The following is a 19,266-nucleotide window of genomic DNA, read 5'->3' as shown; positions in this document are numbered from 1 at the left end:
ACATCTCAGACTCTTGCCCGCTGATCCAGTATGGGTTGTGGTTCTGCTATATCTGCAGAGATTCCGCGCACCACACGGGCAGAACCTGCCCTCGTGGAGATGGATCCCACCGAGGTGGAGGGTACGTTGCCAATAAAAATAATAATAGAGAGCCGAAAGAATCTAAAGAAAAAGGTACATACAGAGGTAACAGGGGAAATTTCAATGGAGGTAATGGTAATAACAAAAGAGGCAAAGGTTATTGGGAAAACAATAGAGATAACAAAAATCGAAACTCTAAAGGTCGCAACAATGGTAGAGTAGGTAAACGGGGCGCAAGCAGAACTTATTACCCAAGCGGAGCCAAAAAGAAACAGAAACTGGCGAACGCTGCAATCGCACATACTGAAGGTAAGAATAACATTGATAAAGTAAACAATAAGATAACCTTCTTGTTAGATTCCGGAGCGACGGAACATATTATAAATAAAGCGTTCATCTTGCGAAATTTTAAGAGAAGCTCAGGAACTTATATTAAGAGTGCGAATAAAAATAAATCGGCTGATATCGAGATAGATGGAAAAGGAGATCTATACCTTAAATGTTTAAATAAAGAAGGTCATACCATTAGAATATCTAACGTTCTAGCTGCCCCTGATATATCCGAAAACCTCATGTCTCTTAGGAAATTTGTCGACGACGGATTTAGTATATACTTAGATGACAAAAACTTAAAAATATTCGATAAAAATGATGGATCTATATTTCTAACCGGGTTCTATAAGAAACCAAACTGGCTAATACAATTAGAAGTAAAGAACAGAATCGAGAACCCGGATAAACCAACATACAATAAATATTCTTGTAGAGCACGATTAATAATATTAGAAGATTTTTCAAAAGACTCACAAAATACAGAGACAGAAAACAGTAAAGATATAGACTCAGAGATTGGGAGGGAGATTATTACTAATGAATCTATACCTAAGCTTAGCCAATACAGAGACTTTGAAAATTACTCACTAGATGATCTTAAAAACGAAAAACCAATGGATGATTTATTTACATCATTCGAACTCGAGAAAAGATACCCAGAGGAGTTAGATGAAGGGATGCTGTGGCATGTAAGATAGGGACACCCATCACATGACTATTTAATAAAGTTACAAAAGACAGATAAAGAACTTAGAAATGTCAAATTCAATAAAAACATCAAAAACTGCGAAGTTTATATAATGTCAAAAATGAGCAAACAACCATTTAAAGAAATTAAAACTAGAGCCGATCATCCACTTCAACTAACTGATACTGATATAATAGGTCCCTTCAAAACAATCACTTATCCTGGTTAGAAAAGATACATAATAGTCTTTGTGGATGACTTCTCGAAATTTGCCAAAACATATGCTATTGTCAACAAATCCGAAGCAGGAGATTGTTTAGAAAACTATTTAATCACAATGAGAAACTTAGTTGGGAAGAATCTTAGAGCTTGCTATATAAGAGCAGATAACGCCAGAGAATTTACAGGAGGAGAATTTTTAGAAGTTATGAAACGTGAAAATTTAGAGTCAAATTTCTCTAATCTATACACACCACCTCATAATGGTACTGCTGAAAGATTCAACAGAACAATATTAGAAAAACTAAGATCTCTAATGATAGATTCTGGATTACCAAAATCGTTATGGAACTTAGCCCTGGAAGTAACTGTAGATGTGTATAACAGAACTCCAAATTCGTCCATAGAGTACAAAACTCCTTTAAATATAATATCCCCTAACAAGAAAAGCCATTTAGAAAAGATCAGACGCTTTGGATGCATAGCTTATGCAAAGAAACCATTATCTGAAACCAAATTATCGGAAAAGGCCATAAAGGGAATTTTAGTAGGACAAACCGGCAATGGATATATACTATGGCACCCCCAATCCGGAAAATTAATTCTGACTAAACACGTAAAGTTCAGAGAAAAATTAACTTATAAAAATATAGATAAACATGATAAGATCACTGAAGAATGTAATAAAAATTTAAGTTCTATTCCGAATGATAACGATAAATAAACGCCGGAGGAAACCATAGACATATTCGATACCGGTAACTCGAAAAATTTAGATCAATTATACGATATAGAACCCATAAGAAAACATAGAGAAATAACTAAAACTAATAAGAGAAAATTAATAAATGATAACAAATCAGAAAATCAGAATAGAGTACAGCCTAAGCGAAATAGTAAGATAAAACGTGACTACAAAGCTATGGCAGAAGGAAAGGCTGATCTAGTGGATAACATATTCGCCTTCTTAACTTAATGCTATGAAATAGAAGTTTTAGGAGAAGATGAAAAAGGTTTTTGTTTAATGCTACCCTAAACTCAGACCCAACCAATTATAGAAAAGCTATGGAAACTGAAGATAAAATGAGCTGGAATAAAGCAATATACGATAAATTAGAGTCCATGCACGAAAACAACGTATGGAGTATAGTAGATAGACCTTCCCTAACTCAGAAAGGCAATAAAGCCAACATAATAGATAGCAGGTGGGTACTCAAAAGAAAAATTTATTCAGACGGAAAAACTACCTTCAAAGCTAGACTAGTAGTTAGAGGATTTAAAGATACTAATGATTACGAACTTAGAGAAACTTATGCACCTGTATCTAGACTTTCTATATTCAGAGCTGCATTTGCTATAATCAATAAATTAGATCTTGAAGTCTGTCAGTTGGATGTGAAAACTGCATTCCTAAACGGCGAACTAGAGGAAGAAATATATATAGAAATACCTGATGGAGTAATAGTAAATATACACGCGAAAGAAAATAAAGTTTGTAAACTACAAAAGGCTATATATGGATTGAAGATAAGTCCTAAGAAATGGAATCAAAGGTTCTCAACAGAAGTAGAAAAATTAGGTTTACAGAGAGATATATTTACATACAGAAAGAATGGCATAATGATCTTGCTTATTCTATATGTAGATGATATACTTCTAGGTGGAAATAACTCTGATAAGATTAATGAAATCAAAAGACACTTAAGCTTAGTGTTTAAAATGAAAGAATTAGGAGAACCTAAAGAATATTTAAGTATTCAAATCACTAGAGATAAAATAGCTAAAGAAATAATGCTGAGCCAAAACAAATATATAGAAAAGATACTAGAGAGATTTAATATGGATGAAAGTAAACCACAAAATACACCTATGATAACTAGACAAGTTAAAGCCAGAAATGATAAGAATATAGAGAAAGCGGAAAAATTTGGAAAACCAGAGGTTCCTTATAGAGAAGCTGTAGGTAGGTTAATGTATCTTGCTAATGTCACAAGACCAGACATTGTATTTGCTGTAAATTTATTAGCCAGAAAACAATCGAATCCCACTATAGAAAATTGGATTGATGTAAAAAGGATCATGAGATATCTTAGAGGAAGTTCTGATCTAGGACTAACATATAGAGGTGTTACTGATAACTTAGAAATATTTACAGATGCATGTTTTAGAGACAATGCAGACTCATCCTCGATAAGTGGAATGGTTGCTCGATTATTTGGAGACTCCATTATGTGGAGAAGCCACAAACAAAGTGTAATCAACCTCTCGACCTGTCATGCGGAATATTACGCAATGAGCGAAGTATGTCAGGAAATGATTTCATTAGATAAAGCTCTTAGAGATATGTTAGGAATAACTATGTATCCTATAATTATAAGATGCGATAATAAATCCTCAATCAGCTTTACACAAAAGGAAGGAAATCATAAATTAAAGAACTTTGATGATTCTATTGATGAAATTATTCTATTGACTTAGAGAATAGAGAGAAAACAAGAATTAAAAATAAATTATCTAAAGTACATGGAGATTACATTAAGCAGTGCGTAACTGAAGGAAAAGTTAAATTGATTTGGATACCATCTAAAAAAATCCTAGCAGATATATTTCCAAAGCCTCTTCCTTTCGATTCTTTTAGAGCTCTTAGAGATAATATACCGGGTGTCCACAACCACCCGTCCACCCCTTTTATTTCTTTAGCAACACGTTTTTAGGAAATATGATATATACGAAAGTTTTAGCAAATCAATCAAGGATTTTAGCGGTGTCCTTTAGTTTGACCTTGAAGTTGATTTTCAAGGTCATTTCAAGGTCGAATTTCGTTTTTAAATAGGAACCCCTATTTTTTATACTGGATTCTGAAAGAACACGAAATTTTGAGTAAAAAGTGTTTTTAGTATTTTTTTTATTAGACGCATATTTAGCGAGAAAAAAATTCAGTGATACCGGTGTCCATACCATCCGTCTAATTCTTCTAAAATCTAGGTAGAATACCTATTCAGCGAATAGTAAAATTCGAAGTCTTGTGCTAGTAAGTGCATTGTGCCTATTGATTGGTGATGCTTTTAACATTCACTTCCGGCCGAAAGTAGCCTACTGGGACAGGAAGTCAGTTTTTTTTAAATGGTGTAGTACTTTTTTATCGTGGATTTTGATTTTACATCGATTCCACATAAAAAAATATCTAGGTATGAAACTTTTGTTTAAAAATCTTTATTGTAAAAATGTACCACCTAGTAGTAATTATAAATAAAAGAAAATGAAAATTTTCTTTTTAAATTCGAGTAGTCAAAATGCAATGTTCGGTACGAATACTATGCAAAATTAAGTTTACTTTGTCAGAGGTGATTTCGTAATTAAACCCGACGTTGGAAATTATCTATCATTAAAGAAATAAATTATAAATTCATCATTTTCAGAGGTAAGTTTTAACTCGGAAAGAATTTGAACCATTTTATTGCGTTTCTCTTACTAAATGACAAATTAGATTTATTTTCTTTTCAAATAGGTACCTATGGTGTATTCCAAAGAAGAAGCGCACGACATGTTGCAAGTTTTATTTGAAGCTGGGTCATTCCTTGCTGCTGAAAGGTTGTGGCAAGAGCGTTACCCCAACAGATTTCCTCATTCTCGTAAAGTATTTTCGCGTCTATCTAGAAGAATCAAGAATGAAGGACTTGTCCAACCTCATCACAATAAGGGAAGGAAAATTCGCCGACGAATTAGAGATGAACGGTCTGTGGATATCGTCGCATCAGCAATCATTGAGCCAAATGATTCTGTAAGGCGCCGGGAACGTGATTCTGGTATAAGCAAATCCACTATCAGTGTTATTCTTCGGAGCAATAAATTTCATCCCTACAAAATGGAATTACATCAAGATCTGAATAATGTTGATATTGAACAACGTCTTGCATTCTGCAACTGGGCGAGTGGCCAAAGAGAAAATTTTCATCGAATCGTACTCTTTTCGGATGAATGTACTTTCAAAAGTGATGGTGAAGTTAATACGCAGAATTTTCGTTATTGGGCAGCGCAAAATCCGCACTGGCTGAGAATGGAAGACCACCAACGGGTTTGGAAAGTTAATGTATGGTGCGGCATTATCGATAACCAAATCATAGGCCCAATTTTTTTCGAAGGAAACCTTAATAGCTTTAGATATCTCCATCTTGTAGAAAGAGAATTAGCCCCTTTATTAGAAAATGTTAATCTTGAGATACGTCGTGACATGTGGTTCCAGCAAGATGCATGTCCTTCGCACACTGCGCTTATCATTCGAAGAGCTTTGAATCGTTTATTTCCGAATAAGTGGATTGGAAAGTACGGTCCTGTCAATTATCCACCTCGATCCCCGGACCTTTCAGTATTAGATTATTATTTATGGGGAAGAGTAAAAGATTTAGTTTACCGTGAGCGTCCAACTACGCGGGCTAACATGATTCGCAGAATCACAGAAGCAATCCGCTCGCTTGAAGTAGCAGAAATTAGAAGAGCTGTTGATAATTTTGAAGCTAGAGTGCAGGCATGCATTTTGCAAGGTGGAGCGCATTTCGAACACTAAAATAAATAACCCAATAAAAAAAAAGTTTATTTAGGGAAACAAGAATGGACATTATTTATGTTTTCATAAAAAAGCTAGTTTATTATGTTTATTCAGATTACAGTTTATTTATTTGATTTGTTATAAAAATAAAAATTTTTTATAAAATAAATTATAAAAATAAAATAAAAATAAAAATAAACCAATGGCAAGATTCTTTCTGAATTTTTTTCTCGCTAAATATGCGTCTAATAAAAAAAATACTGGAAACACTTTTTACTCAAAATTTCGTGTTCTTTCAGAATCCAGTATAAAAAATAGGGGTTCCTATTTAAAAAACGAAATTTGACCTTGAAATGACCTTGAAAATCAACTTCAAGGTCAAACTAAAGGACACCGCTAAAATCCTTGATTGATTTGCTAAAACTTTCGTATATATCATATTTCCTAAAAACGTGTTGCTAAAGAAATAAAAGGGGTGGACGGGTGGTTGTGGACACCCGGTATTTAACCATTGAATATGCTCGAGATAATTTTTGATTATTTACAGACGCGGAAACCAACGGGTCTAGCTGAATTGCTCGTGATTGTGCGCATATGCACACAAGGGAGGGAGTGTTAAGCTTCTTGTGCGCATGTGCGCACACGCATACCACGCCACCTTCGCTGAGCTCAACTGCCGCGGAAACTAGCGCGGCATTCCAACAGTGATCGCCTTTGGTGTTAGAGCTCTTGAACTTATTAGAGTATTATTATTATTATTAGAGTATCATTATTAAATTATTGTAATAGAGATTTAATAAAATAACTTTGTACTTTCTATTTTAACGAAAAGCTGGTGTTTAAATTAATTTACTTCGATCCGAAAATCTAAAACCATGGATAGTATGTGGATCACTAACCACACTATTTCGAATATTATCCACATAAGAAACATATCTATTTTCGTGTTTTATATCTCAATTTTATATTCAATGAAGTATTAAATATTACGTATAATAACTATGGAGCCATACGTTGCGTGATAATAACTTATTAAATTATAAATTAAGATTGCCATATTAAGGTCGGAGGCTCACCGTTATATAAAAAAGTGTAATATTAATGAAAAGCTAGGGACGTAGTAAATCATAAAAAAACTAAAACTAAGCGTAAAAAAAAGTTAAATTCCTTTATTTTTTTAATGCGCTAAAAAACCGAAAAAAATTTTTTTCTCTATTTCTTTATTTGACTTTATTTTCGTATTTTTGGGCACAAAATAAAATTTTTTTCTCCTTGGCATTTTTTTCCAAAACGTACGCAAGTCGAAGTAATTGAGGATTGAAAAAAAAGGTTATTTTTTTACAAAAAACGCCGTAACTCGGTTAAAAAACATCGGATAGAACCCCGCGGGGGCTAATTTTAAAGAGAAAGACATTACCCTCCGAATCACGGCTCGGTCGTTGTTCTCCGTCAAGCTCTCACCGATCCCCGGGCGCCTTGCCGAGCTGAGAGTATGTGCTGGTTGAGCACACTCACATCTGCTATCTCTTTTGCTCCTTCTCTTAGAGTGCGACGGCGGCGACGGCGGCGACGGCGATTGGAGGGAGCTGACTAGTAGATGGTAGTGAGAGGGAGAGAGACGGAAGATCGGAGAGAGCGAGCGAGTCGCCGGCTGACCTGCGCGCGCATCTCGCTGGCCGAGAGAGATAAAATCGGCAGTAGCAGCTGGACAGCGTAGTAGACCGCCGCGCGCACAAGTTTTTCTGTGGATTTCGCCCGTGTTTGCTTTTATTTGTCGAGTTCCCGCGTCCTCGCCGCAATTTAACAAGAATACGTACCCGGTGCGCGGAGCAGTAACGTTTATTGTGTGTGAGCTAGTGATACCGCGAGTGAAGCGAGGCCGGCACCGGTGCACGTGGGCGACCGGCGAGGTGACGCGGGCTTATACGCGCGTGCGGCCATCTTATCGTGACGGTGATCGGCAAATTTTCTATGGGTTTGGACGGAGCACGACAGCCAGAACACACACACACACTCATCGGTCACAGTCGACACACATACACACACATACTCTCCAGGACGACGGCAACAACACTAACAGGAATAATAACAGCGATAACAGCAATAGTATTAACAGCAGCAGTAACATTTAAAAAAACAACTACAGCGATAGCACTAACAACAATACCAACAGCATTAAAATTAATAACAACAACAACAATAATGATACCACCAAAACTTGACTAACAAGAAGTTGGAATTTCGAGGGATACATCTAACAGAAGAATTTTTATATCACCGCAGAACTCTTCAACGCAGGCAGAGGTCAAGAAAATCGAAACCACACACATCAGCAGCGCGAGGCAAGGTCGGTGCTGTATTTCTCTCTTTCTCTATCCGAGGCGCCGATTGAGCACTACGTAGCCCGGCAGCTCTGCCGGTTACGAGGTCACCTATCATCTTTGTTCGGGCTTTATTGTTTACCTCATTTTGTTGTGATATTTGTACCTGAAGTCACTCCTGATCTCGTGATAGTTAATTTGAATATGATTAATGCGTTCGCTCGACGCATTATTTAGTCGTGGGAACGTTTTCTTTTGCTTCCCAAATCCCCTTTATCAAACAAATAATTTGTACGGGCAGTCGCGAGCCACCTTGAGAAGGACGACTGGATTTCACCGTTACATAATAAATATATATAATATTTATTATAATTATATTTATTATAATTAAATTTATTATAATAAGATATATAATATTTATTGTAATTAAGGTGAAACCTTCCTCCCTGAGCTAAGGCCACTCTAGTTTACCTAGTGAAATGGATCTTTTACTCGTACTTCTAAATCTGAAAAATGTATACTGATGCAATGAGGCGAACGAATAAAGCGCGCATCGATCATTGACTCACTAATCGAAGGTGGGGATTATGCAAGAGCACTGGTTTTGTCGCGTGTGTAAGTTAATTATATTTAGTAGTGAGAGTAACTAAGTCAAAGGAGATTAGTGCGCAGCAGCTTAGCATGGGTATATTAATATGTGTTCTTGCTTGCATGTGCGCGTTTCTTTTCACACAACAACTAAAACGAAATCAGTTCAGCGGCTCTTCATACGCCAGGCAAGTCGTAAAAATCAACGGATAGGCCGTGAGTTGTATAGCTGCAACGACTTGACAGACCTTTTCGAGGATCATTTTTTCAAGGTGATCGGGCAGCTATTCAATCGCTATTTCCGTTCACTTAATCTATAAAACAGTACTTTTCAGTGCTAAATCACATCATATGACAAAATATTTATTCAATAAATAAATGATTTGTAGTTGAAAAAATTTAGTGAATTTCCATGAAACAGCACTTCAGTGCTAAATAACAAAAATTATTAAAAACTTTGCCTGGTGTACTTTTTTATTTTTTCTTCTCCAATTTGCAGCAAAGTTAATAAGTAAGTATAAGGTAGGTATTTTTTAATTAAGTTATATTCACTAGATTGAAATAAAAAACTGACAAGATCATTTTTGTATTAAAAGTAATTACATACTATATTTGTCTCCCATTGTCATAAATAAAGAATTATTATTTCGTTAATTGATAAAAAAGTCTGTCTTACTATATAACACATTCTAATTATTTATACGGAGCCAAAAATTAAATTTTTTGAACAATCTTTAAAAATTGTTATCAATTGAATTATATTACATAATATCTATATCTATCAGAGATGATAGATTTTAATGTAACGGTCCTATCTATGAGCTGTTTATTAAAAGACTGCAACTAGTCTAACGTATCTATCTGTTTAGTCAAAATAATACATTAAGCGACGCTACCTCACTGTTTACGCGACTGTATACAAATAAGAGTCGAGTCAAAACAAATAGCGTGACGTCACAAATAATAGACATAGATATAATGATCCATAATATTGAGAAAAATATGTTAATAATATAACAAAGTATCGATTATATAGATTTTAACATACAGATTCACAATATCTCATTCAATTATAAATTAACAATGAATATCAATATGTAAAGTTAATTTATTTATTAACATATGAAATATTAGAAAAATATAAATAATTTATATGTAAAATGAATAAGCATAGAACATGAGTAAGAATTGGTTTCAAATAATAACAGCTAAATAACAACTTTTATTAATAAATAAACAATTAATAATTTATTTAAACAATAAGCTATATATAGAACGAAAATATTAAGTTAATACTTGATAATAACAATTTTATGATTTAGAAATCTTAGATAATTAATCTAATAATCGCATATTAAGATTAGAAGAAAACCGTTACAAATATGAAAAATTAGTCATAATTCAAATGTTATTAATTAATTTAAATAATTAATTTTGGAAAATACTTCCAAAATTAATTAACTATAAAGTTATATGAAATTTTAATAATTTTCTATTGTAAATAATGTAATATCACGTTAATTAACTTTATTAGTTAATAACTTTTGACGACACTATTGGCGATAATTGTATATTGTATAAAATCAACAAATAACTAATTCTGTAAAATTTACATGTGTTAAAAACTTAATATTAATGGTTATTTACTTGTAAATTAAGAAAAATCATTTCTCAAAATTCGCGAATGTCTCTCGAATTTTCGATGAAATCTCTCCTGCAATAATAAGCGGGAAAATCTGTGTATAAATAGGCCCACCTTTGCACAGGCTAGATTCATTCACTTCTAGCCTTGCAAAGTGAGCGCATGAGTTTGAATAAACTTGGATTAACACCTAAGTTCTTTCTCTCATTGTGATTTACTAAGCAAGACTAACCTTTCCTTATAATTTGAGCTCGACTTATAGAACATCTCGCGCTATAAAAACTTGGGCCGAATTATATCCTATCAAAGAAAGACTTTAGCTCTGCTTATGGGACAATTCGCACCATAAGAAACTAGGGCATTATCTGACTTTCCTCGATATATCGCAATTACTTATATATATTTGATTTACTTATTTATTATATTTGTTTCATTTATCTATTTTCTTGACAATTAGAGTAAAATCATCGGAAACAAATTCTTACTCATTAGCTACATTACAAGAGTTCGAATTATTTTTATTTATAAGTGATACGAACATCACATTTAAGAATACGCAACGCGTATACTGACTAGTAGTCTCTAAAAGAATGGCTATGGCTTAAGCGACATAGCATAGTCTAGTGAACGCAAGAGGGGCACGGGTTCGATTTATCGGAGTGTTGATATATATTTTTTGTTATTAATATTATAATTTTAATTAATGATGAATATTTTCTTATTTTTAAGAATTATTTATTTGAATATAATGTAACGGTAGTCGATTCAATTGATCTATACGTTCGCGATTTGGTAGCACGCGCGATGCCAAAGCGAACGTCTAATAGAGAGAGGGAGCGCACGAGAGTTTAATTTTTCAGCTAAGCCTGTTGTCGATAGAACCGCCAAAAGTTTTCTATTGTAATTTGCCAATTAGAAGAGCTATTAGTTTTGGATTCGTGATTCGCACCAGTGATAGCAAGGTGCTAGATAAACAGCAGCAAACCACAGCAGCAGTGAACAGCAACATTAAGTGCAACAGTCACCGATCTTCGTGACCGAGTCAGCGCAGCTAGTTATACAGGAGCACCAGTTATTTTGCTGATCAACAATTACGGCTGATCACCGTAATTGCACTGAAGGGTAGGTGCACCTCCGTTTTTCTGTGCAATACTTTTATTATATTATATAATACCTTTTTATTATAAAATACTTTTATTATTTACTGCGAAAATACTTTTTCAAGTATTTTGTCAATCGCGACCGCTTAAGCATTTGCGCTGAGCGTTAGTTTTCGCGGTAGAAATTTCAATTCTCTCTCTTTCCCCGTATTATAGGATAATTGTAAATCCTATATGCATGCGCAAGTTTTACGGTCCAACGAAGACTGTAGTTTTTTAGTGATAAATGATCTTGATTTTATTCCCCGCATTACGTTGTTTCGTTCCCTTTTAGTTTAACGAATCCGTCACCGGATATTTTTTTAAACCGATTTCATTTAGGGGATAGTTGGAATAAACATTAGGTCAGTCACACCTAAGATAAATCGGGTGTCACAAGTCAGGTGACTCAAGGTGAGTTCAACTCTGTTGGAAAAGGAGACATTGTAACGAAAGTATCAAACGTAAAGGCGAATGCACGTATACTCATACGTGATTAACGAAGCGGCGGTTAGTTCTGCATTATGGGAGTTTGTTCTTTGATAAACCCAATTTGTACTAGCTAATCCACCCCGTTACAATAATTAAATATTTGAATATAATTAAATATTTTAGTTTGGGGAGTCAGGATAACCAGTATGCGCAGCGAGCAGCAAAGCTACAATGAACTTAAATGAAATCAGTCAAGCTGAGCTACTTCAAGTACAGCAACAGCCAAGCCAACCTTAGCATCAGTAAATAACATCATGAAGGTGCTTGCTGCTTTAAGTTTAATAGAAAAAATGACGAATGCAACACAGTCAGCATAGCAACTGTTTGTGAACAACTTATATGTAATTTCGAAAAGATTATTAATAAAAGCAATACATGTATTGAAAAAGTTATTTAAAAATCAGAACGAAATACAGCTGACATCTTACGACACGAATTTAATGCTTGCAAAATACGAGTAGTCTTTTTACCATGCGCACATGTTGTTTCATGTGGTCAATGTGCAATAAAACTCAATAATTATCCAATATGTCTCCAAGTAATTACGAGACGTTTTCATGCTCGTTTTGCATACCTTTGATAAATCATTATTTATTTAAACTGTGCGTATGTGTTTTATACTCTCAGTCACTCAATTCATTTTCTCAAATAGGATTACATATTCAAAATTGTTTATACTAACATATTCATCTCATGATTAAAATCATGACTAAGAGTCTTCTTTAATACTTTCGCGTGGATATCGCTTTACAAAGGCTGATGATGCTACCGTTGAAAATATTGAATGGTGGTTGAGATTGGGTTTGTTGGCTTTGCAGAAAGCTGGAAAACTTGCTCAAACGTCAAACTTAACAGTAGCTAGCAGACAGAAATTGCAGGCAGCTATGTGTACAATTAGAGGTGTTTTGCATCTACTCAATGTTTATAAAATTAAACTTGTAACGCAATCCATTACTGCGTAACATAATATTATAATAACGCGTGAAAAAGATAGGGCCTCGATATCATCATGATCATTATGATGATGATCATCATCGGAACACGAACCTATGAGTGTGGTTATTACTGGTAATGAATCATCCAATACTTTACGTACAACGATAAATGGAGACGAATATACAACAGTTCGTTGGAGTGACATTAATAATGCTTTCAAAGATAGAATCAAAACTCATGTAATTACCAATCTGAAGCATTTACATTTGACATGCCAAACGACTGTTTGATATTTAAATGGATGAAGCCTTGAAGCGACATAATTTTATAAAAGTGAATGTTGTATTAGATGCTGAGTATGCAGTTACAAAAAATGACTAAGAAACACTCGATGTAAAGCATTTCAATACTAAGAAGATGCTGATATAAATAACTACAAGTATAAACGAAAGATATATTGAGAATGTACTCAAGCCTATCAGCACGAGTATGGTAGAATTCCAAGAACAAGATTCAGGGTGTTCTCTTCACGTTATACTACATTTAACAGTTAATATCAGTATATACAATCCTATAAGGGCTGCTTCTTACATTAAGTTGCCAGAGCCTATCAGAAAAATCGAAGGTATGTCTAAATGTGCAGAACTATGATAATGATGAGTGTTTGAAATGGGCTATCCTCTAAGCATTACATTCGATTGTAATGAATCCAAATCGTATTAACACATACTATTGTTACGTCCCGAGACGTAACTATTTCTTCATTTTGATTTCATCAGCAATCAATTGAAAAACGAAATAATGTATAAACAACGAACGGCATTTTTACAAAATACAAACTCAGCGAAATTAAAAGATGAGTAGTCCGAAAATTTGGGGCGCCCGACATTTTGATTTTTTGATTACTCAACACATTAATATGGGCCGAAGAGTCAATATAAAAACAGAAGACTCGACTATTCGGCAGTTGATTCGCGACGCGCGACTACTCAATAACATTAAAATTTGTTAAAGTTCTTACGGGCTGATTCGCGACGCGCGACAGCCGAATAAAGTATAATTCACCTATTGTTATTTTTGAGAAACCATTTCTGTCTTTGAATAAATAAATAATTACTTGAATCGAGTGTTCGTGCATCATTACCGACCGACCTCATATATACTTTATCAAGATAGAGCTAAACAGCCAACTTAACTCGAAATAATAACCCAGGTAAGTTCCTGTCACTATAATAATTACTAATAAATGAATGATCATACATATTCTAAAACTACACGTCACGGCTACGTAGTCGCGACATAACACTATGTATCAACGTGATGAGATGGAGATGGCAGACATATAGTTGTGATCGTTGTCTGCACTATTTTTGAACTAAAGAAAGATTGAAAATACACGATATTTATTGTAAAAATGTGAATATTTGTACAATTTTGCTTCGTGATGAGAAAGACAAATTTTTACAATTTGACAATTTGAAAAATAAATTTCCTGTACCACATGTTGTGTATGCCGGTTTCGAGAGTATATTAAAGCCGGTGTCTAATGATGAACCCATCTATCAACAGCACAAACCGTATAGTGTTAGTTTCTTCATAGTGTGTAGCTATCATGATTCTAATTCACATACATTAACAAACAGAAAACTATCGATAATATTAGTCCAGCTAAGTGGTTCGTACATAATCTCTATGACTTAGCTGTTTATCTGCCCAAGTTATACAAATATCCGCAGCATATGAAAAATTTAACTTTTCATGAGACATTCAGCTTTCTTCATGCTACAGAATACCACATATGTAAAAAGTTCTTCGACACTGAGAAGGATACAAAAGTTGGCAATCATTGTAACTTTACAGGAAAGTATCGAGGACTTGCTCATAACACATGTAACATTGCTTATCAAGAATCAAGAACTATACCCGTATTTTTTCATAATCTAAGTGGCTATGATGCACCGGTATTTATTTTTGAATAGTTTCTCGATATTTCGAATGAGTTCTCTGATCGAGTGAGCGTTCTTCCTCAAACGAAGAAAAAATATATATCTTTTACCAAATATATGGAAGGTAGTGATATTAATCTACAATCTGTTGACTCATTCTGATTTATGGCATCGTCTCTCGAAAAACTGTCATCGTACGTCGTAAAGCATCATAGTCTAGAGCGCCACTTCCAAAAAGACAATAGATACACTATATAGCAGATCGTTATATTGAACAGGAGAGGTGGCTTTTCCTATGATTATATATCATCATTAATGAAACTCGAGAAGATATCTTTTTAACAAAAACAAGACTTTTACAGCAGTCTTTATGATCCGCATATCAGCGACGAGGAGTACGCTCACGCGAAAAAGGTTTGGAGAACTTTCAATATTATCGATCTTCGCAGCTATTCAGACCTATTTTTCAAGACTGATATTCTCTTATTGACTGAAATATTTAGAAACTTAGGGAATAAATATAAAATTGCGTATCGTTTGAATCCTGCTCAATATTATACAACGCCCGGATTAAGTTGGGATGCTATGTTAAAATATCCGTAAAAAAATCAGTCAGTGCTGTAACAGATATGCCGTCACCAACAATACGTACATGGGAACTGATTATGATTCACAAAAAGATGACAAATACCTTATGTATTATGACATAAAAAATCAATCTCTACGGGTGCTGTTTGACTGAATCTTTTACACACGGTGACTTAGAATGGTGCGACATTGACTGAAACTTTTCTTTCGACATTCCTGATGATTCACCCTTTGAATACATACTCGAAGTTGATTTCGAGTATTCGATTGAAGACGCACATAAAGATTTACCATTACGTCCAGAGCACAAGTCTGCTCCAGAATCCAAACAGAAAAAACTCATGACTACTCTGAACGATAGAAAGCGTTATGTGATTCACGAAAGAGCATTGAAGCAAGTAACATAGTATTGGGCTTTGAAATTTGATCAGAGTGCATGATTTATACAGCGATATACGTAAACAGGCGAAAAATGAGTTTGAAAAAATGCTATTTAATCTATTTAATAATGCCTTGGATGGGAAGACTATGGAAAATGAAAAGAAACGCATCCATGTGAAATTGGTGAGCAAGTGAGGGGCGATATGGTGCTGAAGGTCTCATGGTTCAGTCAAATTTTCATAGTAGAGATATATTTAACGATGAGCTAGCAGCGACTTAACTTTTATGAACGGAAATAACAGTGAGAAAACTCATACACATGGGTCTTACTGTCCTTGATTTGTCGAAAACTATCGTTTATCGATTTCACTATGACTAAATTGCTGTTACTGTGGGTAAGCATTGCAAATTATGATACACCGATATGAACAGTCTGGTGTATGAGTGCACTAATACCGACATATATGACGTCATGCTTCGAGATATTCATAAATTTGTTACCTCTGACTTTGACGAACAAAATCAGTTCAATATTCCAGGAGCCAATAAGAAAGTGGTTGGACTGATAAAAAAATCAGAACAACGGTGAAATAAAGTTGAAATTTCTCGAACTCAGGAGTAAAATGTAAAGCGTTAGAGTTCAGAATAGAAATCCAATAAAAAAACGAAAGGTTTAAAGAGTTCCGTATTGAAAGCTATGATCGTATTTGAAGAACATGTCAAGCGTCTTCGTGAGAATATGATTTTAAGAGCAAAAGATCATCAGATCTCACCATCATCAGTTATACAGCGCACAAAGGTAGCGCTCAATGCGCATGATGACAAACAGTTCTTCCTGGTGCCATCGATACACTTGCTTGGGGTAACTACGGTATTTCATTAATGAAAAAGGAGGGGATAGAAGAAATGGGTCTCGGTCGCGCCCCCAGCAGCTCCAGCATTGGTCACCGCCAACGAACCGCCGACGAACTTGGAAAAGGCAGCAGAGAATAAGCTGGGAGAAACGTTTGATCAATCGCATCCACGGACTATGGAGCTCATTCTCATCAAGAAAAAATCGTCGACAATAGCAGCAGCAGCAGCAAACAGTGAGCAGTAACATTCTTCTGATTATATTCGAAGTCAAATTGCATCAAGGAAAATAAAGTTACTAGAAGCTAGATTTGTCACTAAAATTTCAAAGTTTGAAATAACATAATTAAGCTGTACCATAGTTACTGTTATGATGTTGAATAAAACAGCAAAAAAATGACGTTTCCTTATACTTTATTGAAGAGGACCTAGATATCCAAAACAAACTAGTTTCAATCAAATGAAAATGTAATGTCATTCAATTACCATATGTTTGAGTATTTAAAAAATGTGAAAAATTATACGTCACTTATGTGTAGCTTGAATATTTTTTTAGATAGCCATTTGAAATTTTTGACAGCTAAACTTGCAAGCTTAATCTAAATATAGAAAAAAATATAAATGTTGATAAAAATTTTTTCGAATACTACGAGAAGCACGAAATAAATGTTTTATTTTCATCAATTTTAAAAAATAATTTTTTAAAATATAATTTGCATGGAACATTTTAGTGAATTACTTCTATACCGGATCAACCTAAGTTTATTATTAGTTGAATACGTATTTTGACTAAAAAAATATTGAGGACACCTATTTAAAAATTGAAATTTAGAATATCGTGTACGTATAGCTCGCAAATTAAAAATGACATAAAGCGAAATGCAAAATTAGGAATACTTTAAAATTTCACCCACTATTGTAAAATGTACATTGTCATTTTCAGATGTTATGTACAAAATTATTGTATTCTGCAGCAGCTTACTCCTGAATACTACCAATCATTCTTTGAATCATTACTTCATTGAGGCATGTACGAATTCGCGTATTTTCAACTGGCAGCCAAGAACAAATAACAATAACAAGGGCATGATTAGCCCAGCAATGAAATTCAGATATAGGTAGAGAATTGAATAACATTTTCCGTTCTAGTCAAAATATCAGTTTGACTGATGTAGACAAATATTTTCAAAGGATCAAATAGAAATCATCCTATCAAAGGTCATGTCAAACTGAATTTAAGTATTAAATTCACAAATTTATTAATATTTTCTAAATTTTTTACTATTACAATAAATAGTGCGTATGTGTTATAATTATATAAATACCCATTGAAGTTGTACTCAAATCTTGAATATTTGATTCCGAAGTATCACTCCTATTGTACTGTAAGTGGAAACCTATTTCTCGAACTTCAGTTTCTTCCTGAGCCTGCTGTCTTCGTAGAGCAACCTATAATATTTCAAACTTTTACTTACGTAAAACAGTTATTTAAGAAAATAAAATAATAACACGGAATTATCATAATTTGTGTATACATGTTTCATTTTAATCCAACCACGCGCATAACCTAGTAAAAAATAACTTTATCACAAAATGACCTCTAGAAAAGTTTTAGGGGACTGAGTGGGCTATCAAATGCTATCATCAACTTTGAACCTTAATTCGATTTTCAAAGTCATCTGAAGGTCAAAGTGCTTTTTTTAATAGGAACCCCTATTTTTGACCCCGGAATCATGTAGAGCGGGAAAATTACATCCAAAATGATATTTCAAGTTTATATTTATGACCTGAGGTCAAATGCTCAAAAAATCTCCTAATGACTAGTTTTTTTAATTTTTTGGTAGAATAAATATTGTAAAGATACCTTTTTAATGTAATTGTGTAAAATGCCATGCTTTCTTTGAAGCCATTTTGCAAGGTCATTTGGAAGTCACAGTGCTTGTTGTAACAAAAAATTTTTTTTATCAAGGAAAATGGAAAAATATACAATTTGAATATGACAATGTCACCGACCCTGTTATCGATTTTCAAGGTCATTTGAAGGTCAAATTTTTATTCTACCATGAGCATTACCCAGGAACAACAACGTGGACGTAATAGGATTGTGTTCCCTTTGGGGTGCTTAATTAGAAAGAGTCTCCTTGCCTCTCACTTTTCTTCAGAATTCAACGTAGGTTTTCAAACATACCATAATTTTCTTGAATACATAATTGTATTCGATGCTTAAATTGTTCTACTGTTCTGAGTAATACAGCCCTTGGGATGTTTTCACAAGCGGTTCGAATTCTTTGCATCATGTCTTCTTTTGTTGTTGGTTCGTGTTCATAAATAATATCATTTAAATATGCCTACAAATAAAAATCAGGTGATGTTAAATCTAGAGATCTTGGTGGCCATCGAAAACTAAAATCTCCATGCTCGGTGCGTCCAATCTACCTGTCATGATAATATTAATTGAGATATTGTCTAATTATTCGAGAGTAGTGTACAGGAGCTCCATCTAATTAAATCCAC

General features: G+C 34.1%; 1 protein-coding gene across 1 annotated transcript in view; it reads right to left on the bottom strand.

The window, feature by feature from the left end:
* LOC131673513 (uncharacterized) overlaps positions 1-19,266 on the bottom strand; it is a 1,322,481-nt gene that overhangs the window by 671,708 nt on the left and 631,507 nt on the right. Inside the window, exon 4 of the mRNA XM_058951551.1 lies at positions 18,078-18,201. Coding sequence (XP_058807534.1) covers positions 18,078-18,201 — 124 coding nt within the window. The remainder of the gene's footprint in view (positions 1-18,077; positions 18,202-19,266) is intronic.

The sequence above is a fragment of the Phymastichus coffea genome, unplaced genomic scaffold (assembly GCF_024137745.1).
Source record: "Phymastichus coffea isolate CEN01 unplaced genomic scaffold, Cenicafe_Pcof_1.1 PCOF00013, whole genome shotgun sequence".
In the NCBI taxonomy this organism is placed as follows: domain Eukaryota; kingdom Metazoa; phylum Arthropoda; class Insecta; order Hymenoptera; family Eulophidae; genus Phymastichus; species Phymastichus coffea.
Note: the sequence above shows the minus strand (reverse complement) of the source record. Positions and strands in the feature narration are given on the sequence as shown.